This window comes from Macaca thibetana, chromosome 7 (genome assembly GCF_024542745.1).
Source record: "Macaca thibetana thibetana isolate TM-01 chromosome 7, ASM2454274v1, whole genome shotgun sequence".
In the NCBI taxonomy this organism is placed as follows: domain Eukaryota; kingdom Metazoa; phylum Chordata; class Mammalia; order Primates; family Cercopithecidae; genus Macaca; species Macaca thibetana.
Window position 1 is genome coordinate 96,210,599 of NC_065584.1, and position 14,263 is coordinate 96,224,861.

At 37.0% G+C, this 14,263-nt stretch overlaps 1 protein-coding gene across 3 annotated transcripts in view; it reads right to left on the reverse strand.

The window, feature by feature from the left end:
- Positions 1 to 14,263, reverse strand: part of MCTP2 (multiple C2 and transmembrane domain containing 2) — a 259,899-nt gene that overhangs the window by 80,924 nt on the left and 164,712 nt on the right. For all 3 annotated transcript variants that reach the window (XM_050799764.1, XM_050799767.1, XM_050799766.1), the window contains 3 exons: positions 10,822 to 10,923; positions 9,530 to 9,604; positions 7,514 to 7,633 (listed from right to left, as the gene is read on the reverse strand). In XM_050799764.1, the coding sequence (XP_050655721.1) occupies positions 7,514 to 7,633; positions 9,530 to 9,604; positions 10,822 to 10,923 (297 nt within the window). The remainder of the gene's footprint in view (positions 1 to 7,513; positions 7,634 to 9,529; positions 9,605 to 10,821; positions 10,924 to 14,263) is intronic.

Consider the following 14,263-nt stretch of genomic DNA (forward strand, 5'->3'; position numbering starts at 1 on the left):
AGAAGGGGTAGTCAAGCATCAGTTGCATTAAGGAGCTACATGACCTCTGGAGTCTTTAAGATTAAAGATCCTAAAATCTGGATCAAGTTCAGCAGGGTATCTCTGGAAAACAGAGTGAACTAGACTGCACTACTTGGAATCTGTAAAAGACAAGGAATCCGTATTAGTCAGGGTTATCTAGAGAGATGGAACTAATGGAATATATATATATGCATTTATTAAGTATTATCTCACACAATCACAAGGTCCCACCATAGGCCATCTGCAGGCTGAGAAGCAAGGAGAGAGCCGGTCCGAGTTCCTCAGCTGAAGAACTTGGAGTCCGATATTCAAGGGCAGGAGGCATCCAGCACGGGAGAAAGGTGTAGGCTGGGAGGTTAGGCCAGTCTCTCTCTTCACATTTTTCTGCCTGCTTATATTCTAGTTGCACTGGCAGCTGATTAGATAATGCCCACCCAGATTAAGGGTGGGTCTGCCTTTCCCAGCCCACTGACTCAAATCTCCTTTGGCAACACCCTCACAGACACACCCAGGATCAATACTTTGTATCCTTCAATGCAATCAAGCTGACACTCAGTATTAACCATCACAGAATCCTAAACAGAAAATTCAGAGAAGGCAGAAAATGTGTGCTTGCAAGTGCACACCAACGGAAAGCTCGGAAAAGGCAGTGGTAGTGACGCAGGGTCCCACACAGAGCCTGGACCTATACACAAAAGGGGGAGTTAATCATTTATATCTAACAGGCTATGTGAATATGGCTGTGCTATGATTACAATAATTGAGATCTAATGTTTACTAGTCAAAATTGAAATGCTCCAAAATAATGATAAGTGATTTCAGTCAGTCTATCTATGATTCTGTCTGAAATCACAACTCACAAAATTGAACATATAAACATGAAAATATGCTAAAATAGTTAATAGTGTCCTTTTAAATTTTTAACAGATAATCTTTTTAATGCAATTACTGTAATTTTATTAAATTGCATAATTAGTTAATGCCTGAGAACCTGCCAATAGAAGGTGCAATTATGTTGTAAACATTATACTCACAATATGCAATGATGGATTGTTCCTATTTTTAAAAAGTGCTGAAAAAACTTTAAAATATTTTGAAAGTATATTATATAGTCCTTCATGAAAAGGAAGACTAGGGAAACTATATTACATATGTTAAAACAAATAATAAGATGCCAAATATTTTAAGCATTTAATATAGCTATACATTTTGCATATATATGTATATGGATATGTGTGTGCACTTATATATACACACTTAGATGTCTAAAAACCCCTCTTCTTCTGGTTATTGTAACTGTGAAATTTCGTTTTTCCAGCTTTACAGAAATACTTATAATTTTTGAGCACCAACTGCACACACACCTAGCAAATGGGCGGCGATGTCTGCTCTGCACATCCAGTTGTGACTTCTGGTGGATGTCACAGCCAATGAAAGAGCTTAATCAAATGCAGGTGCGTTTGGTTGTGAGTAAACTGGTGACAGAATTTAAAGTAAATCTTTTAGACACAGTTGACACATAAATATCGAAAGCATCAAAAAGACATTTGACCAGCATTATTTAAAGAGTCTAATCTCAAAACAATGTTGTAATTGCATTTGTCATTTGTACCAAAGCAAAATGAATCTGAATGTTTTTTGGTCCACAGAGAAATCATGGAAAACAGCAGTCCTCAAGGCCTTGCCTTTGGTTTTTACTAAACTGCTTTCACAAAACATTCAACAGAGCAACTTTTAATTTCCCAAATGTCCTCTACTTCTTCGTGTTTATGCATGTGTGTGCGTGTGTGTGCACAAGTACGTGTGTGTTGGAAGGGCTGACTTTATTACTGCTACTGTTGTTTTTAAGTTCTATGTGAAATTACTTCACATTTTCTCAATATTCTAGGATCTCTAAAAGCTAAGAATTCTATATATGTTAAATATGGGATATCACCAAACAAGTGGACAGTTGTATTTTTTAACTTTATTGAGGGAGAGGTTGATTGATGCTTTAATCTGTGTATCATATTTCAATCCTTGTCAACTCTGAAAAGTAAATTCTTTATTTCCCTACACTCAAAAAATCAGAAAAAAGTCACAGATGTTAAAATCATAGCTTTATGAAGATACTCATTGATATATGGTAGATTCAGATTAGTTTTTAAGATCAAACGTCCAAGTAAAAATTTAATAAAACAAAGAATCCATCAATGCCCCACAGACTTGCCTCCCTTGATACAATAGGTGTGTGCCTGAAAGATTGGTGGAAAAACGAAACTGCATAAATGCAATTCTACGTCAAAAGCATCAGGAGAACTTTGCTGTTTAAAATCACCTTCTGATGATGTCATCTGTCAAGTAAATAATATTCTATCATATGAAAAATGCATTTATATAATAATATAACTTTAGGACTTTTAATAGACAGACAACATTGGGATTTATAAGTATGTCATAACAAAACACCCATACGTGATTGGATTTACCAATATAAATATCACAATGCAAAGTTATCTTTTGAGAACAAATTTATCGTCATTATGATCAAATAATATATTTGCACTGAGACATTGGATATATAAAATAGAGATCCCCACTAGAAATGTGGGCCTCTTTTATAGCTATTATTTCAAGATATTTTAAAGGAACATAAGGGATGGTATTCTCTTCTACCCCATCCCTTTTTTGAACAACTTGGAATACTAAAAAAAAAAAAAAAAACTGAAAAGTACAAATGGTTTCCATGAACCCTTCCACTAGTTGTTTTCTGTTTTTACTTTCTTCTCCCCTTGAAAATCCCTCTACATCATCTAAAAGCATTCCTCAAAGGTTGGGAAAAACTAAGTCAGACTCTAATTTGGGACTCAGTCTAGAAGCAAGGCTCTAGGGCTTTTCAGATCATCCAACTGGATCCCAAGGATGCCAAAGGCATGTGACGCCCAGCCACCTTTGGCTTCTTCAATTTTGGTCTCATTATCACTTGTGAATAAAATGTCTGAGCTAAAGAATTATTCCCACCCATGTAATGAGGGTTTCTTTCCTCTATAGCATCACAGCTTGGAACAGGCTTAATCCCCACACATAATATCTAAATACAGATCAGAAATGATCAGTATGGTTGCTCCTGGTGTCATTATCTAAATACAATGACAACAAGCATTGCATCGTGGGCATCAGTGAGAAGCAGAATAGCTGAAGGGTTAAGCCTGCATAGGCTAAAGCAAGATGGCCTGGGTTTCAATTCCACCTCCACCTCATACACACACACACACACGAGCTCTGTCACTGTACTTGACCTCTATAGGCTTATTTTTCTCCTCTGTAAAAAGAAGATAGTAATCACCATCTACATCACCAGGTTGTTGTGAGAACTAAATTTATAAAATCCTTGGGACAGTGTCTAAGCACTGAAATAACATGAACTATGAATAATAGTACAAATAGTCAAAATCTGTGTGGGAATGGCCATGTACACGTCTTGTGTATGTATGTACATGTGTATAAAATACCACATATATTTACAAATCTATTCATAGGGAAATATAGAGGTGCACTTACTTCAAGGCAAAATATTTTAGTTCTATTTGGCCTCGTTCACTAAGTCGACATCTCATATTAATTTGTTTTTCAAATGGGAAAGTCAAGAATGTTACTTTTTGAAGGAAGGAAAAGAAAAAATATCTACTTAATTTAAAACAACTAAGCAAACCTTAGAAAAGGCAAGATACCAAAATGTCTAGAAAACCTAGGGGAAGGAGAAAGACTGAAAAGACAAAATGAGAAAGATTTTCAATGTTCATCCTAACAAGAAGAACTCAGTCTGTAGAAACTTGATTTGGAATGGTCTGACCACCCTACAAAAGCCCATGTTTAATTTCTTATAACAATAAATTCAACACTATGCAGCAACATTAACATAGCAGGCGCCAGTGAATTACTGATAACTTTCTTCTCTCATGTTGGGAATACAACCACCCCTGTAAGTGTAGCAGTGAAAAATCGCATGGTAGAGGAAGCTGACGCTTGGGTCATCTAGCAAGGTGAGTTCTCTCACGTTTGTCCATCCACTGCTGATGAGACACCACGTGGACCTAGATCTTAACAGCCTGCTCTTTTGTATCTGCTGCTTTCAACAGGATATGATTATGTTCATGCACATGTATATAGGCATCCATGGAAAACATATGGTTTGCTTTCATAAAGTCTTAAAATTGACACTGGGAATAAATTAAACATGATTCTACAATGTTCATGCTTGTATCACCTGGAAATAGAGTCCAGAACATAAAGTTAGTATTTTACGTTTTCTCACAAAACAGAAGAAAAACACATCCCTTCGGTTCTGCCCTTAGTTTGTTGTGTTAGCATCACTTCCTGTACTGTCACAGGAAGAAAAGCCCTACCAGGGACTGGTTCAACTAAAATAGCTCCTTTCACATCTGTGCAGTGAACCCTCAACTATCACATACGCTAATTTCAGTTAGAGGACCTGACTACAGGTCATTTAACAAATCCTTGACTTAAAAACCTTGCTTCAGACACCACCACTGTTCTGCCCTGTAATGCCAAGCCAAGCAGCTGGAACATGAACAAAGTGACGAATAAAGACACCAAGCAGCATTCTGTCTTCAACAGATCACAGGAGAACATCCGTCAGTGTGTCACCTCTGACAGATATGGCAGTTGCATAGTGAAGAAAGGCAGAGGAGAGCCTGGCAGGTTGAGGATCCAACATTTTGCCGAAAGACAACCCATCATGAAGCCCCACAGACTCGAGGACACAGCACTACAGCCAGGGTGGCACCCAGGTGTGCACCCCCACCCCCACCAACCCAGTCCCCTACAGACAGCTAACAGGTCTACAGGCAAGGTACATGAATGAAACGCGTTTTCAAAGAAAAGGAAATGAAGGCTTGGCTACCCATAATCTTAATAAAAGAAGAATGAAAGAAGATGAAACTGAGGCCAGGTGTGGTGGCTCAAGCCCATAATCCTAGCACTTTGGGTGGACGAAGTGGGTGGATCACAAGGTCGGAAGTTCAAGACCAGCCTGACCAATATGGTGAAACCCCGTCCCTACTAAAAATACAAAAATTAGCTGGGCATGGTGGTGTGCGCCTATAGTCTAAGTTACTTGGGAGGCTGAGGCAGAAGAATCGCTTTAACCCAGGAGGCAGGGGTTGCAGTGAGCCAAGATCACATCACTGCACTCCAGCCTGGGTAAAGAGTGAGACTCCGTCTCAAAAACAATAACAAAAAAACCTAAATACATTTTTTATTCTGTCCCAGGAAAGCACTTTCTGTATAGCCTCTCACTTTAATAGCAGAAATCGTTTTGGAATAATCACAACAGGAATAACAAAAACAATTTTTAATAAAATTACACTTCGTCAACTTAGGGAGCAGAAGTATCCACTACGTTACGGCTGTGATATTTCTGAGAATCACTAAGGCCAGTCAACATACACATGGTCTAAATTTTTGAAAGCAGAGTTTTAAATTAAAACTGAAAATGAGTTTAAGTGAGCACTTTTATTCCAGTACTTTCAGGACAATCAAATGATAGGCTGTAGGTATATAGCATATCTAACGGTTCTGCATTTTTTTCAATGGTGTCCAGTGAGAAACGTCCCTATACACACAGTCACATAAACCCACGTATCCTTGCAAAATCATACTTTGGAAAACCAGCAAGAACACCACCATCTTGATCTTCCTTGCTGTGGGCCTCAGAGATTTGAGAGTACAACATGGCAGCCTGCATTCTCCAGTCTGGGGGTGGGCTCTGCTCCGAGGCATGAAGCCCAGCAGGGAGGAATCCCTCAGAGAAAAGGCAGTGGAGAAGTGGCTCCATTTCCAAGGCTCCCTTCCTGTTTAGAAGTCCCCTCTATTAGACAACGTATTTCTATTCATCTGTTCTAATCTTTCTTCAGATCAAGCCAGCAGCCCATTAATCATTTCTGTCATCTCCCTACAGAATCCAGGGCAACAGATCTCTGTTTTTCTAAAATCACAGTGCCAGAAACTAAACTCGAGAAAGAGGAAATCCTCTCCTCCTCACAGCGGCTGTCTGGGTGCTGAGTGGAAGAAGCCACCAATTGTGTTCACTTTCCTCTTTTGCCCAGAATTGCACAGAACATTCCATGGAAAGTTTTGAAAGGGAATTCGGGTGGGAGGTGGAGCTGGGGAGGTTGAAGAGGAACCCAACGCATGAAGCCACCAGCTGAGGAGAACGTGAGAAAGGGAAGTAGATAAACAAATGCTGAGACAATGACGGATACAGATTAATAAAACCTTTATTAGTGTTTTTATTAAGGCCAAATGTTTTAGCAACTTCAGACAGCAGAAAAAGTATATGAAAGGTCAAGCCTGCTGGCAGCATGGGTCCTCTACACTGAAGCAGTGGAGAACTAAAATAAACTACACCAAACAAAATACTCCCCAATGGCAAAGGAAAAGCCTCTTTTGGAGCTGATGTACTTGATTGCATAAAGATGTTGGGAGTGACCTGAGCCCATTCACATCTTGGGCTAAATATGTTTTTCCCCCATTTTTTAAATGAGGCTATGCCTGTTGGCTAAGAGAGAACATGGAGCATATGTTGGCAGTAGAAAACAGAAAGAACCACATAACATTCAGAAACCAGATTCACCAATGATCATGACTGATATTCACACTCTTAGAACACTCATACCTCATATTAGTTTTTAATAGTGATCTTTGCACAGGACAGAAATGAATGGCATGATACTAAATATACAGAGATTTGCAGCTGGGAGCCTTGATTTCTCCTCCCATGGCTGACATTACCAATTTGATCAAGGACAAGTCCCTTTACAAATGAGAGAGGATGCCCTGAGATATAAAGGCATGAGGCCAGCTGTGAAGTCCTTCCAAGATTCTTGGGCTCTCAGTGGTAGACTTAGGTGGTTTAAAGATCTCTTGTAGCGCTTTGATTCTGTGATTTTATTATGCTCATAAGGATGAGCCAATGTCACCAGAGAAAAGGGTACATTTCATATAAAGGGGTGGTTCCTCTTTGTGGTACTGAATGAAATTCTAATGTGTAATGATCAGTATGTCCCAACTGGCTTGAAATGAATAAACATCTTTAATACCAAAGTTCAGGAATAATTTACTTAAAATGTAAATTGAACAATTCAGTTATTATTCAGTCACGTGATTCTTCAGATGCAATTTTTCAAAAATTACGGGCAGTCACTGGCACAGAAAGAAAAAAAATAAACACAATGCAGGGCTATACAAATGTAGCTATAGTAACAACTGGAGAAACATTTAAACATATGTATACAACAGTGGTGCTCTTAAATGTACCAAGAGACCGTATATGACTAAGATTTGGGTAATTTAAGGGGTTTCCCAGGGTAAATTTGACCTAAGTACTGTCTTAGACAACCCTCACATAATCACCTATGCTGTAATATATTTCAGAAAGATGAATAGATGTAAATAAGCAGCAAATAATTTGAACATAAGAAAGGAAGCTTACCGCGAATGCTATCGTACTTCTTAATGTAGATTCCCACTGGAAGCAGCTTTTAAGGAATTGCATTGTATTCCATATTGCCATAGTGATTCTTTTCACACGGTCCACATCTCTTGATAAGATCTGATTTTAAAAAATGACAAACAGGAAACGAGATTTAAATACTACAAATATTCCATCTAGATCAGGTACCCTGATCATTTAAAGTATATTCTATATAGATCCCAATTTTAAAAAATGATAATAATAGAAAGGAGAAGGCCTGACACTTCTAAAAGAATTTTTAAAATATGATCATTCACAGAGGAAAAGAGAATCAAATGCATTTTAGCGCTCATCTGAAAAAGAACAGCCTGTTTCAACAGTGTTCAGAACAAAAATGGAAATGGTGAAACTACAGAAGCCAGGTATTTAATGCTGGTGAATTTGTGCGAGAAAGACACATACAGAGGCAGAGAGAGAACTAGAAAGAGAAAGACAGAGAGAGAGAGAAAGAGAGATACAGAGAATGAATGTCTATGTTGTTTAGTTTGGAAGCAAATGAATAGATTTACAATAAAAACATACAAGTATTATAGCTTATCTAGTCCAGAGGTCTACAGAAAAGTATAGCTCTGGGAAGGGGTTGAAGTTCACCTTGGGCAAGTTACTTAATTTCTTTCTTATAAAATAGGGTTGATATTAGTGCTAATCTTACAAGTTGTTGAGAGGATGAAAAAGCTTAGAAAAGTGCCTGTCACAGAGTAAATGCTTTCAAGTATTTGTATCCTAAGGAAATGTTTCAAGTTTATCAAAATTTGGGGGTCTAAGTAGCAAGAGGCACGTGGGGAGGGTCCTAGCACACCCCAGGATTTCAGCCCCAAGTTCCCCGGTGCTCTCAGAGCCCAAAGTCACCCCACATGGAGGTCTTGTTTTGCAAAGGAAATGTCTCTCTCCCAGTTGTAGGCAGATTCATTTCAATGTGCTTGCAAAGCAGCTACCCCACCCACCTCAACCCAGGTTTTAGCTTTCAAGTAAACAGAGTGAAAGGCAATAATAATAATAAAATAAGACATTTACTCAGATTACACAAAATAAATATTACACTCAATGTTATGGCAGACCAAAATGAAATATTTGGAGGCTTCCCCTCAGAAGACGTTTAAGGCCTTTCCCAAGTATGCCCAGAAGTTCATGGGAAACAAAAGGATGATAAGATGTCTTTATATTTAACTGCTTTATGTAATCCACAGCTGCTCACCCCAAAGGAAGTGGTGGAAGTAATAAACTCTTGAAAAAGGGGACACTTTGTTCTTTGTTATACAATTGAAGAGGGATGATAGGTACAAAGTGAAATCCTGAGCTGTGGAGAGTACAACAGGGAGGGACTCTGAAAAAGAAATGTAAAGGTCACAAAAAAAAAAAAAAAAAAAAAAAAAAAGTGAAACTTCCTACCGGGCCCTGAACTTCACCTTTTGTTGAACTAAATGAGAGAGGAATTAAGGGCAATAAGCAGAGGGAGAGAACTTGCATTCAGCATGGGGTGAAATGCCAACACATCCCAAATTTAGACCACACCGAAGTGGTAGGAGCAGTCATGAGCGAAGCCCGGGCTAGAAGTCTCTGAAGATCTGCTGGGTTAATTCTGTTACTGACTCCACACACTGCGCCTCCCTGAAACTTCTCTAAAGGGCAGAGGACGAAATGGCTATGATTAAAGGACGGGTACGCAGAACAAGACATTGACAGTCTTGATGCGAGGAATTTTTGTTTATACAATGAATCAGGAGAATAATGGGGTCTGAGAACTTCTGTTTAATCCAAGAATTATGTTCTAAGTCTTGTCCTTCTTATGGGAGCTGACCGACCTCCTTATTTTAGGAGAAAAGGGGACAAGGAGAAAGAAGTGGAAAGACGGGACAAGAGGGAGAAAGGAGGAATAAGAGGGAGGAAAAGATTCAAGGAAGAAATTATAGGCAAGTGTTAATACTTCAGGTGCTGAGTGTACCAATTAACAAGCCATCTACTGTACCGACCCACCTTTTTGGACAGCTTGCGGCTGTCTTCAACAAAGCGCTTTTCCCTGGGAGTAAACGTCCTAATACTTGCTTTGACCTAGAAAGACATCATTGTTTAAAAAGGGCAGCATTTATAGGGACTTCATCCATCTAGTTTTCTTAATGACTGGGAAAATCATGCAAACCAATAGCTTCTGACTCCGACCTTAGCAGGGAGCAAAGAAATGGTGGATACTCCTGTGCCCTGTATATGTTTCTGGGGGTCTCATTTGATGAAAGTCCCTGGTATGGGTCAGATTGAGTCTAGAATGGTACTGTCTCTACTTGGCTCATCTCTGGGGGTATTTTAAACCACTGCAGAGATTGATGTTCATGAATTTTTCAAACTAACGTCTGTAAAAGATAAAACTTCCTTCTGAAATCCTTTTAAGTTAACCTTCTACCAAAAATGAATAACCATTTCCAGTTTATGAAAACACACTTTTCACAGAGAATCTTATTTCCTTTCAATGACCTGGAAAAATAAGTCAATGAGCCATTTTAACCCTGTTTTACAGGCAATAAACTGAGGCTCAGAGGGACTTATGCACTTGTTCAAACCAGCAGACTGAGTAAGACCCCAAAGAATCAGATTCAAGTCCTTCTCCACATCACATGAACTGTAAAATCCCTTAACCGAAATATTTTCTCTTCAAGTCTGTACTCCACTTTTCCCTTAAACTCAGGTTTTACCAGTATACATACTCTATATACAAACGTTTTCCAGAAGAAAGGAGGAGATGAGGGTGACCTGCTTATAAAATGCACATACGATTTCCTTGAAGGGAAAGGGAAGGAAATGGGAAGCAGCAGCAACACATCCTTATACTGGAGACTGTGCCCAGAGTTCTAGTATTATTGAGAATGTGAGAAATATATATATATATATATATCTTTAATTTACATAATATAGCATTTTATATACTATATGTTATACAATTATATATTACATAGGTTATATTATATACATTTTATATAAAATTTTATAATAAAGAGATTATATAAAAATAATTTTCCTGTTTTTTTAATTTTTTCCCTGACAATTTAGATTTACTGAGAATTAAACAACATCAATTCTGCTGATTCAACAGGGTTAATACCACTTGAGAGCTGGGATGTCCAGCACATTTTATGACTCAGCTTTAAAACACTATTCTTTCCTCTCTCTAGCTGCAAAAATTCTGAAACATCTTACATTGATTTGAGCCTGCAAAAGCTGGTCACCTTCTATTTTAGGTATGGGAAAGCCGGGAAGTATGACCCAGTTAGACTTACCGGATTATATATAAGGTCCATCTCTAAGTAAATAACTCCTTTAAAAGCTTGTTCTAAATCTTTATTCTTCAGTACATAACAATTTGGTTGTCCATCTCTAATCTGTCACAAACAAAAATTAAAAAACACATTGGTGCAAAGTTACTATGTGGTTTAAAGTAAATAACCAAAACTAATTTTGGCAAAATTGGGGATGCAGAATGATCACAGATGAAGCAAACATTAAACAAATATTAATTCTATGATAAATCACCTTTTACTTTTAGAATGCTGTTATAACACGCTCTAGACAGGAAGATAAAGTGACCATCGCCAGGCTGAAACTGATGTGTGGGTGAAAAACATTGGTGCAAATCATAAGTTACGTATTTCCATTTACTCAAAAATGATGAATATTCTACAAAATTCCTGGCCAATACTCTTCAAGACTGTAAAGGTCATGGGAAAAAGGAAAGACTAGGAAACTGTCATCGATTAGAAGAGACTAAGGAGATAAGATGACTAAATGCCATGTGGTATTCTGGATTGGGTCCTTAAGCAGAAAAAAGATACTGGTGCAAACACTGGTGAAATCCAAATAAGGATCAGAGTTTAATTGCAATGTAACAATGTTAGTTATTTTCAGTTTTAACAAATGTATTATGGCAATATATGACGTCAACATTAGAATAAACTGGATAAGGTATGTATGGGGAACCCTGTATTCTCTTTGAACTTCTCTGTAAATCTAAAATTATTCCCCCCAAAAGGTTATTTTTAACAGAAATGAATAAAGGAGCTGGTTTTAATAGTGTTTTACTAGCCACGAAACAATGCAAATTAAGTAAATAAATCAGTTTAAAGTTGAGGTCAAAATCCAAAAACACTCAAAATGTACAATGCCAATAAATCTTCAAAACAAACAAGTTTCTCTGCTGTCCTCTCTTGGCTGGCATGTCGCATCAGTTCCATACACTAGTCTACCTGTGGACCCTACATATAAGTTATCTAAGTAAAACATCTTCAGTATCATTTTGGAAACTAATTGGCTCCCATGAAAGACAAGTTAATTAGCATGATTTAATCATTCTCTTTTCAGATGTGATAGCAGTCATGATTTTTACATAGTAGTAGTATATGTAACTGATTAAACTTCAGGCTTCTAAGAAGCATACCTGTTAACTCTAAAAGGGCCTCAGCAAAACTCAAGTTAATCAAAAGCTCTATTTGAGATTGTAATGATCAAAAATGTAAATAGCATAGGAAATCTAACAGCATGAAATTTGAGCCATATTTTAAATGACTATTGCTGTCGCTACAAGCATTCACACAAGTGTTCTTATAAACAGTGGTGGAAATGAGTTGAATAAGTCATGGGGGAAACAGAGCAATTCCACTTTACAAGGGAGAGGTCATCTTCCTTCCCAAAGTCACCCCACCTCTTTCTGATTGAATAGGTTTGATACAGAAGGATGGTCTTCCTGGCCAGCAGCTAAGAGGAAGGGGGTGCCCCATAAAGACCTGGTTTCCTTCCTAAACGGTGTCCAAACAGGATTCTGAGCTTCCGCTTTGATACACAGTCTCACTTAATAAATTGTGGATGTTAAAGTTGAAAGAAATAAATACAAAAACAGCCTGACAATTTGCCAAGCTGACTTGGGTCCAGTTTAGCTTTGCTTCAACCCACAGTCATTGTACTGTTATCTTAAAATTTCCATGATTTCTTAAGGGCTGGCGAAGGATAACAGAAGAACAAGAGGTATCAGAATAAAGAGAAATATTTTATAGCAAAGGGATTTTTTTTTAAATTTGGTAAATGACCATTTCCTGTTTCCTAACGTCCCTCACATTGTGTCAGCAAAATCAGAACCCACCTAAGGACATGAAAGCAGGCATCAAAGCCTGAGATAGAATTAAACCTATGCATGTTTGGTACTTAACTATCTTAAAAAATAGAATATAAGTTTAAAAACTGCAAAAAGTTTAAAAATTGCTGGAAAAACTGAAGTCCCTTTGAACTTCCACCAACACCAAATTCCGTTCCCTAAACATAAATTAGATAGGAATTTGGCATGCACCCTTTCTAAGTTTTATTGAGATTTTGTATTCATAAAAATAGCCTTGACAGACAAATGTTTTTAAAATTATTTGCCTAAGTGACAAATTGTATGTATTTCGCAATTTTGTTTTGTATCTATCAACATGACTTGGTAATTTGTTTATATTAGTATCTAGGTCTGGTTCATTTTTTATACTGCTATATAATCTTTAAAAAGTGAATAAACTGTAATTTATTAATTCTCCTATTGATGAACATTTAGTTGCTTCCACTTTTGTAGTTTGTCTGCTACAAGGAATATCTTTAGAGAAAAGATAAAAGGTAAAGGAAAGAAGAAACATGCTAGTTTGTATTTGGAATATGTTTGGGTTAAGAACAGGTGAACACATTTGAATAGTGTTATAATTAACATTGAGATAGTAACAGAAGAGACTACTTTTAAAAATATTTTCATTTTCCTCTCTGATTATATAACTGAACTTCTAAAACAAAAATATCAAATAAAAAGTTCCATATCCTCCAACTTGCCTACATGAGAGCATTTATATAATAGGAGATGAAAACCGAAGACACACACACACACACACACACACACACACACACACACACACACTCCATGTCTAAACTAAATTTATTATTTATATTTAAAAGTCTGAAAATTATTTCTACATTTATAACTTTAAAGCTTCCATTAAATAATTAAACAGACATAATTAAAACACAGTCAAAAGAAAATTTAGAGGAGAGAATCTATATATACTTTTCATTAATTTTGAGTTCTCTGTCAGCAAAGGCAAAAAGGAACAATACAGCTTTCAATTTCTGACAAAAAGACAACGCAATTCATTTGGAGAGATCTCCTGAGCTGACATTTGGGAGGACTTCACTCAAAAACGAGTCTTGGATAAAATAATGATGTCTTCAACTTCAGTTTTCCAGGATAAACTCTTCAAATTGACTTACTACACATTTTTGTATACTTGCCTTTTGATGGCCAAATAATGCATAATATTAGGTAATAAGTTGAAGAAACCATCTACGCAGGACAGTAATAACAGATTTAACTCGAGAATGCAAACACCCCTAATCAGGAAAATTGACATTTTCATGTCCCTTATATTATTTTCAGAAATATATCACAAAGCTTTTATAGAGCATGCTAACAGTTGATTCCTGGTTCAATTAGTCAGTAAATAGAAGTACAAGAATTCTGTTTCTGAGTAATAATTCAGGATTTTGGAGCCAGAGCCAAGTTACTGAAGATAGTCTTGCTTAAAATGTTTAATTTGCCCCACACTCATGCTTAAGCTATTTAACTTTTTTTATACATAAAAGAATATTAAATATATCTACCAAGCTGTAAGCACAGTAAATATAATCAATTTTTAGAAGTTGGTTGATAAA